The 16,129-nt window shown below is 59.2% G+C and overlaps 1 protein-coding gene across 1 annotated transcript in view; it reads left to right on the top strand.

Moving 5' to 3' along the window:
- The window catches only part of ADCY10 (adenylate cyclase 10), a 14,717-nt gene extending 922 nt beyond the window's left edge, over positions 1–13,795 (top strand). Inside the window, exons 2-22 of the mRNA XM_075738557.1 lie at positions 3–121; positions 557–650; positions 964–1,049; positions 1,631–1,822; positions 1,907–2,028; positions 2,573–2,649; positions 2,918–3,107; positions 4,001–4,053; positions 5,236–5,389; positions 6,118–6,310; positions 6,857–6,943; positions 7,418–7,701; positions 8,317–8,453; positions 9,201–9,329; positions 10,240–10,494; positions 10,992–11,330; positions 11,568–11,619; positions 12,114–12,336; positions 12,473–12,580; positions 12,739–12,917; positions 13,601–13,795. Of these exons, the coding sequence (XP_075594672.1) occupies positions 3–121; positions 557–650; positions 964–1,049; positions 1,631–1,822; positions 1,907–2,028; positions 2,573–2,649; positions 2,918–3,107; positions 4,001–4,053; positions 5,236–5,389; positions 6,118–6,310; positions 6,857–6,943; positions 7,418–7,701; positions 8,317–8,453; positions 9,201–9,329; positions 10,240–10,494; positions 10,992–11,330; positions 11,568–11,619; positions 12,114–12,336; positions 12,473–12,580; positions 12,739–12,917; positions 13,601–13,784 (3,257 nt within the window). The 3' untranslated portion in view covers positions 13,785–13,795. The remainder of the gene's footprint in view (positions 1–2; positions 122–556; positions 651–963; positions 1,050–1,630; positions 1,823–1,906; positions 2,029–2,572; positions 2,650–2,917; positions 3,108–4,000; positions 4,054–5,235; positions 5,390–6,117; positions 6,311–6,856; positions 6,944–7,417; positions 7,702–8,316; positions 8,454–9,200; positions 9,330–10,239; positions 10,495–10,991; positions 11,331–11,567; positions 11,620–12,113; positions 12,337–12,472; positions 12,581–12,738; positions 12,918–13,600) is intronic.
- The last annotated feature ends 2,334 nt before the right edge of the window (positions 13,796–16,129 follow it).

The following is a 16,129-nucleotide window of genomic DNA, read 5'->3' as shown; positions in this document are numbered from 1 at the left end:
AGTTTGTGAGGCCGAACGGCTTGCGAATGCAGGTGAAGTTATCCTCTCGGCCCCCTCCTGGGAGCTCTGCGAGCAGCGCCGGCTCAGGACCCAGCGTCTTGCAGGCCAAAGAGCCGTGAAGGTAGGTGGATGGGATGGCGTCTAGAGCCATTCTGAGGACCCGCATCCTGGACGTGAAGGAGGGAGGTGTCAGAAGGCTGGTTGAGGAGCCGAGTGTCGAGAGAGAGCCGTAGCTGTGAAAGTGGGCAGGCAGCTGAAGCTCTTGTCCTCCCTTCTCGGGGGTAACTGTGGGCTGGGCTTGCTTGGTTTGAGGGGTCGGGAGGCATGGGAAGGGTTTTGGCCCCACCAGCAATGTCCTCTGTGGGTCGTGGAGCCGTTGTTGAACAGTTGGGGGATGCCTGCCCAGCTCCGGTGCTTCTGAGGAAGCACTGCTGTCCTGTGCAGCCAGGTGGGCTTGTCCCTCCTCTTTTCTGGGCAGTGATGGTGGAGGGCAGGCTCCGTCCCCTGGGACTCCTGGGGAGACCGGTGGCAGTGCTTCCATTCTGTGTGTCTTCAGGTTATGGGCATGGTTCAGATGTCTCGGTCAGAATGCCAAGAAATTTTACGCAAGCTTGTACAACAGCCGGTGAGCCACGGCTTGGAAAAGGAAGGTGAGCGCCAACTTCACCTTGTTTGTGATTGCCCGGAAAGGTGGCTGCTTCAGGGGCCAGAGAGGAACCACCTCCGTCCTCTCCCCTCCTTTCAGTTAGCGCTCAGGCTTTTGGCCCTCCCGTGCACGAGCTGGGGCAGTCGCTGCTGCTGCCTCCTCCTCCTTCCAGGGGACGGCTCTGCCCTGAGCATCTGGAGGTGGGAACATGAGCAAACGCAGAAAACTCTTTCACCTGCGTTTCCAGTGCCAGCCCCTACTTTCCAGCACCTCGTAGTCTCATCCTCCCAGCAACCACCCGCATTTTCTCTCCTCAGGTGCCATGAGGCCGGCTTTTTTCCGCTCTCATCCTAACGTGGAGGAGGTGCCTAGGGAGTACGTACCAGAAACTGCTCTCCGGAAGGTACGGCCAGGCCACCGCTGCTGGGGGGCTGTGTTTTTGGAGGGCAGAAGAAGCGTTGCATTGCAGAGATGGAGTTCTCACGAGAACAGACAAACAAAAGAAAATGCACCTTGCGACGACAACGCGGGGAAACTGAGCCAAGGGGCACCAGTGCTGCACCATTGTGTGCATTGTCCTCAGAGAGACACGGGTGGTGGCGGGCGGACTTCTCTCTCTCTCTCTCTCTCGGCTTTTCCGTGGCTATGGTTCTGGATGTGTTGCGGACGTGATGGTGGGATAACGGGGAGATTCCGCTGAAGTCCCTAGAGCATCCCTGAGGCTTGCCCCTCGTGTCCATCCCTGTCCCGAGATGGCGTGTTACTGGAGCACCTTTCCCTCCTTTGTCGTTTGTGTTACATTTCGGTATCTGCCTGCCGCAGGCTGGGCAGCCTGCCCCTTATTTGCACCGAGAGGAAGATTTATCCCTTCCCCCGGTAGTATCTGCTATTGCCAGTACGCCTGCTCTCCCTCGGTATCTGGTGTGGGCAGTAAGCCCCCAGGGGAGACCAGGCTCGTGAAGTCGTCATGCTCTTGTCTTCCAGTTTGATGACAGAGCGCCGCTGGACCTCTTCTCTGAGCTACAGCCAGTCACCAGCCTCTTGGTCCAACTGCGGGTTGCTGCGGATATGGACACAGAGGCTCTCCACACAATCCTCAACAACGCCACCAGGATGATGCTAGAAGTCCTCCGTCCTCACGAGGGCAAAATCAACAAAATCCTCCTGTTTGATAAAGTGAGAGGGCGGGCAGTGAGCAAGAGGGAGAGACTCCGAGCTCTCAGGCATCGTAGCAAGATGTGCTGCATCTGTCCTTGGCAGGGCTGCATGTTCCTCTGTGTGTTTGGACTCAGTGGAGAAAAGCTCCTCTACGAGAGTATTCACGCCTTGCAGAGTGCTATTCAGATCTTCAACTCCTGCTCCACCCTGCTCGGGGAAAAAGAGTGAGTGTGTGAGAGCCTTGTAGCATGTCCCCGCTTTGTCCCTGGCGGGAAGGGAGCAGTGGCCTGAGAGGTGGCAGGCGGCAGCCGTGCGGAGTGCCTCCAAGCACACCCCGCTAGCCCACCGCGCTGGAACGAACCCTCGCGTGGGCGAGAGGCTCCGCGGTGCCGGAGGCAGGACGCCTGGGCGAATGGCCCACGAACGGGGATGGTGCGCAGCCACGTGTCATCGCAGCCGGTGACATCGTGGGCGCCTTCTTCCCTCCCTCTTGGCTCACGAGAGGGCTCTGGCCTTCTGCAGGTCACAGCTCAGGGGATGCAGCTGCAGGGGAAGTGCCCAAAACGTCCCTAGCCCTGTCCCTTGTCCCTTGCAACCCGGGTACGTTGACACCCCCGAGCTCTCTGCGTCCCCGAGACCTGCGCCGGCGGGGCAGGATGGCGGGTGGCCCAGGCTAGCGCCGAGGGGAGGTGCGGGAAGGGACGAAGCCGGGCGAGCAGGACTGCACCAGGGGCTCTGCTGAAGCCACGCTGTTTCCCTGTCTGCCAGGGCAGTGTCTGTCGCAGTTACCGGCGGGACGGTGTTCTGTGGAGTCATTGGCCACCCTGGCAGGCATGAATACACAGGTACGAGGCGTACGTCTGAGGCGCGGGAGCTTCAGCATGGCAGTCCGGAAGAGGAAGGCGGGCTGGGAGAGGCTTGCCCGGCAGCCGGTCAGGAATGGCCCAGGCGGAGTCGGTGGTGGCCCAGGCGGCCGGTTGTTCCCCTGGGTTCTGCTGACCCCGCTGTGGGGTTGGCCTGTGCCGGAGCTGAGGCAGCCGTTCGCCTGGAAGGGCACCGCGGGGCCGGTGGCACGGGTACATCAACGCGTGCGCTCTCGCTCTCTCTCGGCAGTCATTGGCCAGAAGGTGAATTTGGCAGCCCGGATGATGGTGCAGTACCCCGGGCTGGTGTGTTGTGACGCAGTGACCTACGCTGCCTCTCAGCTGCCCCCTTACTGCTTCAAGGAGCTGCCAGCGAGAGAGATGAAAGGCATTAGCTCTCCTGACACTATCTATCAATACGTGGGGATTGCCAAGAGGAGGTGAGCGTCCTCTGAGGGGGCTGGATGAGGGGATGGTGGCACCAAAGGTGCAGCCTTGGCCAGCAAGGAGTTGTTCTGCAGAGAGAGACCAAGCTGCTCTCCCTTCCCTGTGGAGAGGCTTTTTGCCTCTCCCCGCTGCTGTCTCCTGCAGCTGAGCGAGTGGGAGTGAAGCCAAGGGATGGGGAAGGTTCTTGCATCTTGGTGGACACAACCTGGCCTTGCAGGCTCTGCCCAAATGTCTTTCGACTGTGCTTTCTGTGCTGCGCTTGCTCCACCGTGTGCCCTGGTAGTGCCGACCCAAGGAGGTTTTTGTCCCAGCTGCTTCTGAGCAGGAAGCTTTGGGCCAGTCCGGTTCCCATGGGGAAACCTGGACCATAGGGACACTCTTCCTCATGTCTTCCTGCTGAAATCTCTCAACTCTTCCTCTGGGCCGGGGTTTGACCTTCTCTTTGGATGACGGTTTGAATGTTAACATTGCCGTCGCTTTGAAACTACAGGAAGACTTGAGCCAAAGGTGCCAGGTGCTTGGCATCCCAACCCATTCAGTGAACCAAATCCTCCTTTCCAAGACGCTTCTTTTTCTTTGCCAACGTTGCACATCCTGGCTTCGTTCACGTGTCTCCAATTTCTCTGGGTTTGGCCTCTGCTGGTGGGCTCTTGACGTGTTCTCCTGTCCCGCCGTGGCCACTGGGCTTCTTTATGCTTGAAGCTGTCCTAGCCTGGCAGCTTGAACTCTGTTTGGCTGGAGGAGTGCGCAGGGGGATAACGCACTGCTCGAAAGAAAAGCAGGTACCCGAGGAGCACGTCCTGCCCTTCCATGCCAGGCTGCTTCGCTATGTCCCCTGGCTTCTCATCAGCTAATTGGCTTGTGTTTTCTTTTCCCCTGCTTCTAGCATGTTTGGCATGGGTCTTGCCAAGGAGAGGTCGGAGTACGTCCCCTTGCTGGGTAGGTGGAGAACGCCTTGCTCTTCTTCTGAACCCTGGTTTCTTCCCCTTGGTCGCTTTTAGTGTCACACTGGGCAGGGAGAAGCTTTTGCCAGGGATGGTGCTGCCTGCAGCGGCCCTGAGGAAGTGACCCCTGTCTTGGTGCCTACTTGGTTGATATCTTTGGGTTGGAAAGAAGGGTGAGGTGCCTGGTGCTCCCTGCCATGCTCCAGACCTGGTAGGGAGGTTCCTTTCAACTATGGAGCTGCTCACGCCCTGGGGGCTAAACTGATTCCTGTCTTTGGGAATTCCGGTCTTCTGCCAGACCGACGGAGAGTTTTGGTGGTGGGTTCTCCCCCTTGTACTCCTCAGAGTTCCATTCTTGGCAGCATCTGGGCGTAGACATGGAATTGTCAGGACACAGGGGATGCCTTTAATCACTCGGTATCTTGCCGGATGTTTTGGGCCCTGTTACGGGTTAACCCCAGCAGGCAGCTCAGCCTCACAGAGCCGCTTGCTTCCCACCGCGGATGGGGCAGAGAATCGGAAGGGTAAAAGTGAGAACGCTGGTGGGCTGAGATACAGACAGCTTAATAGGTAAAGCAAGAGCTGCGCAGGTGCTCCTTGCGCACCCCCAGCCTGCCCGCCGGTGGGGCGGCGTGAGAAATGGAAAAGGCCTCGACACCGCAAGCACTCTTCAGCGATAACTATAAAACATCATCGTGTTATCAACACCGATGTTTGGTCACAAATCCAAAACGTAGCACCACATGAGCTGTTACTGAAGAAAATTAACTCCAGCCCAGCCAAAACCAGTCGAGGCCTGAAGGTGCTGCCTTAGCTACTGGGAAGTGCTCTGTGGCTCACGGGGCAGCGAGGAGATGCTTGGAGTCTCTTTGGGACAGAGCTGCTGGCGGCGATTCAAATCATCCCGTCCAGTCTTCAGCAGGATCGCTGTGGGGATTTGCATGGGGCCGGCATGTGGAGGGCAGAGGGGCAGGGAAGAGGGCATGGGAGCTGCGCTGTGGGGCAGGCGGGTCCGCTGCGGCTCTGCGGATGGTAGAGGTGCAAAAGCTGGGATGAGTGAGCGGGCGGGAAGAAGGCCTGAGCGTCGGCAGGCTGGCAGACGTGGTGGCAGGGAGGGAAGCTGCGGTGGAGGGTGCCAGCACGCCCCAGCGGCTCGTTTTCTTGTTTGCCTTCACAGGTCGGGAGAAGGAGCTTGACCTCTTTGCCAGCTGCTTGAAAGCCTATAAGGATTTAGGACGAAGGCACGTCCTGGCATTTGAAGGCACGATGGGCTCCGGCAAGAGCCACTTACTTACTGAACTGGCCTATTTAGGCCAGGCTGCTGGCCACAGGTACAGATTTTCGACCTGTAGCTTTGGGGACTGCCCCTGCCCATCCCCTGAGAGCCACGGAACGCTCCAGCCCCTCCGCCAGTGCTCCCGGCCCTTGGACTGCAGCCTCCCCCGGAAAGCCTCCTGGAGACGCTCCCTAGGAGCTCCTGCCGGCTCTGCTCCTGCCTCTGCCTCTTCGGGGAGGTGGAGGTGGTTTCTTGAGCCATGGCCTTTCCTCCTTCACCTCCGGGCCAGGAACAGATAGAAGGAAAGAGCCCAAGCTCAGTTGCTGCTCGCCTGACCCCAGACCCAACAAACAGTGGAGTGGCCTGTTTTAGAAGCCCTGCTTGCCCTCTGCATGCTTCCCAGAAGCAGCACTGGGACAGAAAAGCCTTCGTGTGCTCTGGGAGGCAGACTGCTAAGGTCTGGAGCCCAAAGGCGAACTCACCATTCGCTCCATCCTTGCCTCTTAGCCCCGTGAGTTCCTTTGCAGGGGGCACGTAGCGAGACCTGGGAGACGCAGGGTGCTGCGGGGACACAGGGTCTGGACCCGGCTCTCCCAGTGGCTTGGCAGCAACTGCCCCTCTGTGCCCTTTCTCGTAGGAGGAGTGAAAAGCTTGGCTTTCCCTGGGAAGCACTTTGGGATGGGTGGCTGAAGAGACCTCCCCCGCCGAGGGCACGTCCACCCCTTTTGCCTTAGAAGGCTGGGGCTGTTGGGGATCTCGGTCCCTTTTGCTTTTGCACGGCAGGGTAGTTGCCGTGGAACTGCTAGAGCTCGACATGAGGCAGTCCTTCTCTGCCCTCTGTGCGCTGATGGCCAGGGCCCTGGGCCTCCAGGAGTGCGAATCGTGCAGTGCCAGGCAGCGCGAGCTGCAGACAAAGCTCCGAGGGACAATCGAAGAGAGCGGCTATTGCCTCCTCAATGACGTTTTCCTTGTCAAGGTGAGAGCGAGAGGCCACTCTGGCCCTGGAGAAGGCCTTCTCGTGACCTTTTCTGGGTCTGACGTCCTGTGGGCACACTGCTGGGAGTGCCTTAGCTCAGGGGTGGGAATCGCAGGCGTCAGAGCACACGTTTCCCATTCCCGGGCCTGGGGGGAGCCTCCCTCTCTGTGCTGAGTTCATGTCCCGCGCTGCATCCCGCGGTACCCGGTGCCTTCTTCAGCACCCTGGAAGTGGCACCGGAGAGATAGAGATAGAGAAGGTGAGCTCGTGCTGTGTGAGTGGTCTGCTCCAGCCAGCCCAAGATTCCCACAGCCAGAGAACCAGCTCTTCAGCTGGTTCCCCAAGCCCCAGCTCTGCCCAGACCCTCTCCAGAGGGCCTCTGCTTTTGGCTCCGGGTGAAGTCCCCACTGTGGCTCCTTGCAGCTGCCTGGGGCAGAGGTACGGTGCTGAGGCCAGCAGAGGCAGTTCGCTCTGCGGTCTTGCTTGGTGGGTAGGTGCGTCTAGCCCTGGAGCGATGTTTCTCCCTGACTTTGCTTTTCCGGCCAGTTTCCCGTTTCGGACAAGGTTCGCAAGATGCGTGAAACTCAAAGAAAAAGGGAATTGCGTTCGGCTTGGGCAAAAGTGCTAGAGAAGGTGAGCATTTCTCCTTCCCTCCTCCTGGGTCAGAGAAGGAAAACAACCCTCCCAGCTGCGGGCTCTGCACCACAGCAGTGTGAGCGGGCAGGAGGAGGACCACGTGCCTGGGTCATCGCCCTTCAGGGCTTGAGAACCACCCCCCCACACACACACACTCTCTACCTCCTCCTCGCAGCCCAGCAAACGCACCCAGTAACTTCCCTCCCGTAAAGTCTGCCCTGGAGGAGGAACAATGTCTTCTGCCTTCTCTTGCCCAAGCTCCCTCCTTCTGCAGGGCAAGTGATGTTAGGTGTGACCCTAAAGTCTCAAAGAAATTGAGAGCCAGTAAGCTTCTGAGCAGGGGAGTGGTGGGGAGAAACTGCAGAGCATCCTCAAGAGAGACAGAGGCTAAATCTCCTCCCCTGGAAGACACTTGAGAATCCACCGGATTTCCCTCAGAACAACCTGCTTTTTTTTTTTTTTTTTTTCCAGGCCATCGGAAGAGACTTTGGCATATTTGTCATCGACAACGCCCATTTCATCGACCCTGCCTCCTGGAGCATCATGTCACCCGTGCTCCAAAATGTCTCCTTCTTCATGGTCACGAGCCTAGCTCCAGGCTATGCGAGAACAGAGAGTTTTTGCAAAGCTGCAGCAGCCAACACGACGTCCCAGAAAATCACCTATCTTCATCTGGATGAGCTGAAACCTTCAGCTGTGGTGCAGAAAGTCTGCCAGGACCTTGGAGTGGTCAGCATCCCCAGGGATTTAGCGAGGTAAGTTCGAGGCAGGGGAGCTCTTCCTGAAGGCTTGAACCTCTGCAGATCACGGAAGGGAATCAACCCCCCAGGAAAGGGAACGCGAGGCTGCTAGAAGCATCACGGACTCCAGCGAGTACCAGATGTGGGTTGCTCGTTACGCCTCACCCTGGCAGATGTGAGCTGAGAGCGGGCAGCTCCCTAGACAGAGAGCGTGGGAGGTGTCAGCCCTTCGCTGTCGCACAGGGAGGAAGAGTCCCGAGCCCAAGCCTGGCTGGGGTGTGAAAAAGCCTTGGTCTAGGTGTCCAGGCCGTGGGGGAGATTCCCAGGGGCAGAGGTCCACCCTGCTGCCGGAGAGGATCTAGGCTCCTGAGGAGAGGAAAGGCAGGGCTCGGCGCTCTGGGCTTTGGGCATTGCGCGCAGTTCTTTTTCCACGGACTTCAGCGAAGGCTGGAGGTTCAGGGGGGGTGCGAAAGCCCAAGCCAGCGGGAGGACCGTGCCTTTCAAAAGTGAGGTGTAGCTGTGACAAGGATGCTGGCTACCCTGTCATGCCCAAGTGACTTGGCGCCCACCTGAACTGCGTTTCACCTTACTTTCCTTGTGCTGGTCACTGCTGGGTCTGTTCCTGTCCAGGTTCCTGCTCCAAAGAAGCTCGGGGATCCCATATTACTGTGAGGAGCTGCTGCGCTGCCTTCGTTGCAACGACACGCTCTTGTTCCGCACCCGGAGGCCGGGTGAAAAAGCAGAGGACGACTGGGAGAGCCTCGTCGGTAAGCACCTTTGCCGCTGACTAGCGAGTTGTTGCACAGAACGGCCTTGCCCCGTCATTCCCCCGTGGATTTGGGCAGAGTCGGATCTCGCAGCGGTGCGGAACTTGGTCCGGCGGAGGTGTGGGCTCCCGCGTGCCTTGCTGTTGGGACAGCCAAAGCGGGGGCTAGCGAGTTCTGGTGGCTTGAAGGGGCCTAAATTCTCGGGGTGGGGGGGTTGTGAGGGGCTTAAAAGCAGAGGGGAAATCCTTCCGGAGCACGTGTGTTTCTGGTGGGTTTAGGCATTCTAATGGGCACGTAACCTACCTTAGCCAAACGCCAGCTCGCTTGAGAACAAACCCCACTGAGAGCGCAATGCCAGCCGGAGTGCCGTGGCCTTGGGAACAGCCAGGACTGACGTGACGTTTTGCGTTATCACCGGCAATTTCCCTGGCTGCGGAGGTAGCGCTGTCGAAGGCAGCAATGCTGCTGCTTTCTGTCCCGGGGCGTTTGGTCGCCACCTGGGAAGTCTGGAAGCTTTGACCGAGGGACGTTTGGGGAAAGCTGGTCTGAAGGCACAAGGTCTTTGGGAGGGCCGTGCAAAGAAAGGCTTGCAGTGGAAACTGTTTTGCTCTGCTTCATGACCAGTCAGTGTGCCCGCACTGGACCGTGTCAGGTGGGACTTGTCCCATCTCAGGTGAATTTTGAAACGTTTGCAAGCTGCGAGTCACTTTGCGAATTGCCCGAGTCGTGCTTTTTTGTTCCACCCAGCTGCTGCAGTCGAGATTTCAGCCCTGGCAGCAACCTCAAGCTCCAGCGCCGGGAATGATGGCGGGGTCTGCATCATCATCAGACCAGATGTGAACCTGGAGAACACCGTGCTGCCCGCCGCCTTGAAAGGTGAGGGGCCGAGCGCCACTCTGCCGGCTCTCGGCTGTGCTGGGGACCCTTCCCGGGGCATCGGCTGGAGGAAGGCTGGGTATCTGTCTGCTGCAGAGTCACCCTTCTCGGCTTGGGAGCTCTGCTTGGAAGGTGGTTCTGGTCTGACCAGAATGTTGGGGGGGGACCTGGGGTTGTGGGCAGCCGTTTTCCCCTCCTGCGTGTGGACCGGCTGTGAGCCTGCTGGCTGATTTCCAGCAGCAGGTAGGAGAGAAAAGGTTGTTAGTGCAACACTAAAATGGCTCCCTTTTCTCACAGGAACAAATCCTTTGCTGGGGAAAATCTTTGACTTGCCTCTGACTCAACTTTGAACGCAACTTCTACCTCGCTATTCTAAGTTCCCCAGCTAACGCTGGTCTCAGGGCACGTAATCCAAACCGAATCCATCTTGTTTCCCTGTGGATTGGCGTGGAAATCCCCCCGTAGCCAGGGGAGCTGTCAATGAGTGTCCCTCCTCTCTAGCCGTAGCCGTTTGTATGAGCAGAAACATCTTGCTAAAGCATTCCTGCTGTTGTTTTGTCCAAGAAAAAAAAAAAAAAAAGAAAAAAAAAAGAAGAAAACCAAAAGAAAGGAATAGTATCGTCTGGCCAAGTTAAGACAACTCTGTGTGTGTGCGTGCTCTGAGTCCACCTCGGAGGTGGGGAAAGTTCTCTGTTCTCTGTGTGCGCTGTTGGGCAAGAACCTGCTCCAGATGTGGTAGGGCGCTTCGTGGGACGCCTGTACCTGCTGGATACTGCCCTCCGCACCCTTGGCAGGGGAACATTTGTTTGAGCGTCTCGCCTACCCCATTTCATGGGTTGAAACTTTCTGGCCTCTCCAGCTTCAGCGTGGGCAACAGGCAAGAGAGAGACGTGTTGCTTCTTTTTGACAGAGATTGCGCTGGCTCAGCTGGACCAGATAAAGCCGCTGAAGCAGACGGTTTTGAAGTTTGCAGCTGTCATCGGGCTGGTATTTACCACCCAGCTGCTGTCGCACATCCTTCCCACTGACATCAGGCACAAGATGAATTTCTTGTTGGACATGCTGGTGAGCGACAATATCCTTAAGTGGCTGAAAAGCACAGAGGTGCCAGAAGATGTCCAAGATGCTACCGAGGGGCCAGCCAGTTCTCCGCAGGCAGGGCGCGGTAAGTGGTAGCAGTAAGGTAGACAAGGGAGCTCCCAGCTGTGTCCCACCGGGCTCCCCAGGGCACGGTGCGCTTTTTCCGGTGATGGAAGCCATGGAACAGGCACGGCTGTTCGGAATGGGTTGTCCAAAGCTCTTACAAGTCAATCTCAAAGCACGCTAGCTTTGATTCCCCTGTGGTACAGGGCGGGAAGCTCAGGAGGCTGGGCGCTGCCTTGCCAAGAGCCGGGAGAAAGCGCTGGCCAGGGCTTGCTTTGGCCAGCAGCAACATCCCCAGCGCCAGCCCGGAGCGCAGCTGAGCACTGTGTCCCCAGGGCTGTGCTAGCCTCAGCGAGGCAAGCCGGGGTCTTTCGCCTTGTGCTGCAGGGCTCGGCGTGCAGCGGCAGCGCTGGTTCGCCGCCAAGGATGCTCACCAAAGCGTGACTTTCATGTCCTGGCTGGGCCAGCCCCGAGCCCTGGTCCCAGCTCGGGCTGATGCAGAAGCCCTTTCCCTTGCAGGTGTGAAGAGGTCCTCTTGGAGCAAGAAGACGGTGGAGCGGCAATCTGGCGTTCTGGTCTTCTGTGTCCCGCTGCTGCGGGAGGCTGCCTACGAGCTGTGGCTCGAGAGACAGCGGGTCGCCTTGCACCGTAAGTGCGCCGCCTTCCTGGAACGGCACGCGCACAAATGCAAGAGCTGCAGCCAAGGCGACTTTGTTGACTTTCACCGCTTCGCCGTCACCGACACCCAGGATGGAAGGAGCTGTCAGGGTCCTGCTGACCAGGACGACTCACGCAGCTGGGAGGCCTTGGTACTCGCAGGAGAACAGATGAAGAGGGATAGGACCCATGCCACTGAGGGTATGCCGTGCACCGTGCTCTGCAGCCCAGACCCTCCGGGAGGCCAGGGGTGCGTGTGGGGAATTGGGTGGGAGTAGGTCTGCTAAGGATGAGCCCAGGTGGTAAGGATGGCCGCTGCAGACTGTCCTCAGTGTGTCAGGACCCTTGCAAGGATCCTCGCAAGCCCGCTGGGAGAGGGAGAGCAGCTCTTACCCCAGGGTACGTGAGGAGGTGTCTAACCCCCTGTTTTCTTTCCAGATGTTGCAGATGCTCTGCAGCAGCAGCAGGCTTTCAGGGAGGAGGATTTTGGGTGAGGAGACAAAGTTTTGATTATTTTCGAAGGCAGTGAGCTCAGGGTCTCCAGAGGAGACAAAGGAAGCGCCGGTATTTGGCTGCCAGTTGTGACTCTGGCTAAGGGAACAGGCTTTGTGTGGGCTGGGAGCTGGGAGGAGAGACGGCCATGGAGATGAGAGAGTGCTTGAGGATGCCCGTGGGCTCAGAGCGATCGTCAGACTGCTCTGGAGCAGCCCTTGCTTTCCAGTTCCTACAGAGTCGCACTGCAAAAAGGGGGGAAAAGCCACTGCAGGGACTCGGGTGGCTTGCCTGTGGGAGGTGACACAAAGCCCAGCTTGTCTTTTCTCCCTACCTGCAAAGCCCCTGTAAGAGTCCTGCCTGCCCGTGGCCTTGTTGCTCTGCTTTGAACAAAGGGCTTTTGATGCCGTCTCCGTGGGGAGAAAGGCCGGTAGAGGTGATGCCCGTGTATTCTTTGCTTTCTTCTTCCCCTGCGAACTGTGCTCGGGCTAGTACGGCAGAATGGTTTCTGGCAAAGAGCGACCAGACGACTGAGCTGCCCAGCGAGACTGAGGGGAAGGACAACGGCACGTGCTCGTGCAAATGCAAAGCCATCGTGGAATCGGTGCTTGTGCCTTTGGCGCGCCACTACGTGGCGATGGGCGATGCTGCCAGGGCCTTTTACTACCTTGTGGAGTGTGCGGCTGCCTACCTGCGCGTCTCCAACAGCTACATGGTGAGTTGCGCTGCTTGCCAGCACCCGGGGGTGAAACAGACCCTCTTAAGACAGATGACGGAGACAACGCGGGAGGACAAGGCTGGCCATGAGCTCTGCACCCACGCTCACCCGCTCTCTGTGTGGTTGCTCAAAGGCCCTCGTGAAGCTGAACGAAGCGGAGGTCCTGAGGAACTCAGTAGAGAAGAAAGCGAATGCGATAGCCCGCTTTGATGAGGCCACCTTCTTCAGCCTCAAAGGGGAGGTAAAGAGACGGGGAGGCCTGGAGGCATCTCCCGGGGGACGGAGCTGGAGGCCTTCTCCAGTTGCAGGGGACATCCCTGGCATCTCCAGCCACTGGCAGGTTCCTGCAGCCTCTTGGGCAACTAGTCCACGTCGGGATGTTTCCCTTTTCCTGCGCAGGTCTGCTGTCATATGGGACGCACGAAGCTGGCAAAGAAAATGATCGGGGTGGCTTTGTGCCTGCTCAGAAGGCACTTCCCCCGGACCTCCGTTCGAGCCTTTGCCAAGTCTCAGGTGGAAAAGTTGCCGTCGGCCTCTTATGATGCCAGAAGAGCGTCCTCCCTTCCGCAGGACGCCGGGTAAGAAGCAGAACTGAGAACCCCGGCGGAGGAAGAGCCATTTCCTACGTGAGCCCAGCCCCGGCCCTGTCCGATTTAGCGCCGTACAGCCACCGCCTCTGGGCCCAGACCTGCCTAGACCCGAGGTCGCACCTAACCTGACGCATAGGCCTTAGCAGGACCGAGGCATTAAGGAGCGCCTTTGGGTGAAAGCACGCCTTTGGGTGAAAGCACGCCTTTGGGTGAAAAGCGGCTCGCGCCCGGGGACGCGTGTGCCGGGGGGGGTTGGTGGCGGTGGTGGCGGCGGGGGACAGAGAGCTGTAAACAGGGAGTAGAGGCTGAAGAGGGGCAGGGGGTCTGCTGGCAGGACCCAGGACATGGGGAAGGAGCAGTAGCTGGAGGTGAGGCGTGGGACTGAGGAAGCTCAGAGGGCGATTACCCCCCTTTTCCTGCCGGTTCCTGCCTTTGGCTTGCCCCCCGCACCGGGCGCTGTAGTGCCAACACGCCCTCCCGAGCCGTCAGCTCCCCTCGGCAGCACTTCTTTGTTCATCCCCTTCCACTCCGGCAGCCTTCCCTCCATCACCTCCCTGCCCTCCCAGGAGGCGTATCCGGCTTGTCCGCCTCTCCGCTTTCCCCCGTCCCGATCCGATTTAGCACCGTTACGGCTGGTGTCTCTGGGCCCAGGAGTTTCTCTCGTGTGGCAGGAGGAAGAGGCTAGCCTGGCTGCTGCGGCAGAGCTCCTGCCTTGCCTTACTGGAACGTCTCTTGAGCCTGGAGGGTACTTCAAGCGGACGGACGCTTTCCCGCCTGGCGGCGTGCATGAAGGCCAACACGGACAAGGCAGCGGACTCCTGTCGGGCAGCAGATTCCTGCCACAGCCAGACTTAAAACAGAAGGGTGGAAATTAAGCGATGTTATTAAACATCTGCTTTATTACGACCTTTGCTGTCAAGCCTTTCTTTCCGAGGCGTGGGAAGAAACACTGTTGTCTTGTTTCTGTTGAGGACCACCGCTGCTCCGTCAACGATGACTACAGCTCTCTCACAGGCCCTGCTGCAGACCCAGGATTGAAGACGCTTCTGATTTTAGGTCACACTAACACCAGAGACCCTTGAAAACCCTAGTCCTCTGTGTTGCTATTCACCACCCACGGACGCTCAGCCGGCTACTGCCGTTCCCTCTCTTTCCCCAGCTAAAGGGGAGGAGAAACCTGTTGAAAAAGGTAAGGGCGACAAGAAAAGCCCCAGACGCCGGAGACTTGAAGCAAAACGCCCGTCTGCCTGGCATTACCCCCGAGTCAGCATCTGCCGCAAAACTCTACGAACAATTACACGGCGTACAAGCAGCGCCGCAGACGCTGGGGGAAAAACGTGGGGCCGCAGCACGCAGGTAGGTCGTGCGTCTGCTCCTCCTGCCCTTCCAGCTGGCTGCGCTCCTTCTAGAGGCAGAATTCTTTAGCGTCGTCGTCCCCTCCAGCTGCCTAACACCAGAAGGGTTTGCCAGGGAAAAGGCAGTTTGGAGGCTGGACACTGATTTTGGTTGAGAGTGAGGTGAGGTGATACGTGGAGGCGTTGCTCGGCTAGGCGAGCCCGCAGCCCCAATGTGAGTGGGGCTGTGCGAGGGCCGCTGTGGGAGGTTTGAGGGCAGGCACGCGTTTTGGGGCTGGCACCTTTGGCCTGGCAGCAGGGGCTCGACGTTTCCAGTTTGGAGCGTGAACGCTGAATTTTGGTCGAGAGAGACGTGAGGTGATATGTTTAGCCTTTGCGCGGCTCGGCAGCACCAAGCGCTCCCGCACTGGCGGTGAGGACCCCCGGTACCCCCTCCCCGGCACCACCGCAGACCTCTGAGCCCAGCAGGACCCCCCTCCGTATGACTCCCAGCATCACAGTCCTCCCTCCTGTCTCCCCCCTGTGATCACCAAGATCCCTCCCAGACGCACCCAGTTTCCCCCCGCTGTCCCTGGGCCTTTCCCTGGGACCGGCATCGTCCCCTTCCTGACATCCCCGGGTGTCCCCCCCCCACCTCCGGGAACCCCCCCCATGACGAGACTGGGGTGGCCAGGAGAAACGGGGGGGGGTGGGGGGTGGGGTGGGACTGGGAGCATCGGGGATCCCAGCCCCAATCACGGTGAGGGGAGGCAGAGCTGGGGTATGGGGGCTATAGGGGCTGGGGAGCTATAGGGGCAGTGGGTATGGGGGCTATAGGGGCTATAGGGGCTGGGGAGCTATAGGGGCAGTGGGTATGGGGGCTATGGGGGCTATAGGGGCAGTGGGTATGGGGGCTATAGGGGCTGGGGAGCTATAGGGGCAGTGGGTATGGGGGCTATAGGGGCTGGGGAGCTATAGGGGCAGTGGGTATGGGGGCTATAGAGGCTATAGGGGCTGGGGAGCTATAGGGACAGTGGGTATGGGGGCTATAGGTTCTATGGGGAGGTGGGTATGGGGGCTATAGGGGCTATAGGAGCTATAGGGGCAGTGGGTATGGGGGCTATAGGGGCTATGGGAGGAGCAAGTGTGGGGGCTATGGGGGCTACAGGAGCTATAGGGACAGTGGGTATGGGGGTTTATAGAGGCTATAGGAGCTATAGGGGCACTTGGTGTGGGGGCTATAGGGGCTGGGGTTACAGGGGCTGTGTGTATGGGGGCTGTAGGGGCTGTGTGTATGGGGGTGTAGGGGCTGGGAATATGGGGGTGTAGGGGCTGCGGGTATGGGGGCTATAGGGGCTGGGGGCTATAGGGACTGGGGTTACAGGGGCTGTGGGTATGGGGGCTATAGGGGCTGTGGGTATGGGGGCTATAGGGGCTGGGAGGGCTGGAGCTATAGGGGGCTGGGGGGGCCTATGGGGATCTATAGGGGCTGGAGGAGGGGGGCGGGGCCCCACGGGGGGGGGGGGGGAGGAGGACAACCCCACCCTCGTGTGATGGTCCCGCCCAGGTTGCTGGGGTCGTTGCCATGGCAACGGAGTTGCTACCCCGGGTGATGCCATGGGGCTGTTGCTAGGTTCGTTGCCGTGGCAACAGAGGTGGTACCCCAGGCACCCGGGTCGTTACCATGGTTACGGGACACTGGGGGGGGCCGGTTACTGTGCCAACGGGCCCACGCCGTTGCTATGGGAACGGGGCGGGAAGGTGTGGTGGGGAAACTGAGGCACGGGGGGAGCCGGGGGGTGCCCCCCCTCTCGACCCCCCTGGCCACGCCCACCCTGGCCACGCCCCTCTGAGGCCCCGCCCCTT

The sequence above is a fragment of the Balearica regulorum genome, chromosome 34, assembly GCF_011004875.1.
Source record: "Balearica regulorum gibbericeps isolate bBalReg1 chromosome 34, bBalReg1.pri, whole genome shotgun sequence".
NCBI classification, from domain to species: Eukaryota; Metazoa; Chordata; class Aves; order Gruiformes; family Gruidae; genus Balearica; species Balearica regulorum.
Note: the sequence above shows the minus strand (reverse complement) of the source record. Positions and strands in the feature narration are given on the sequence as shown.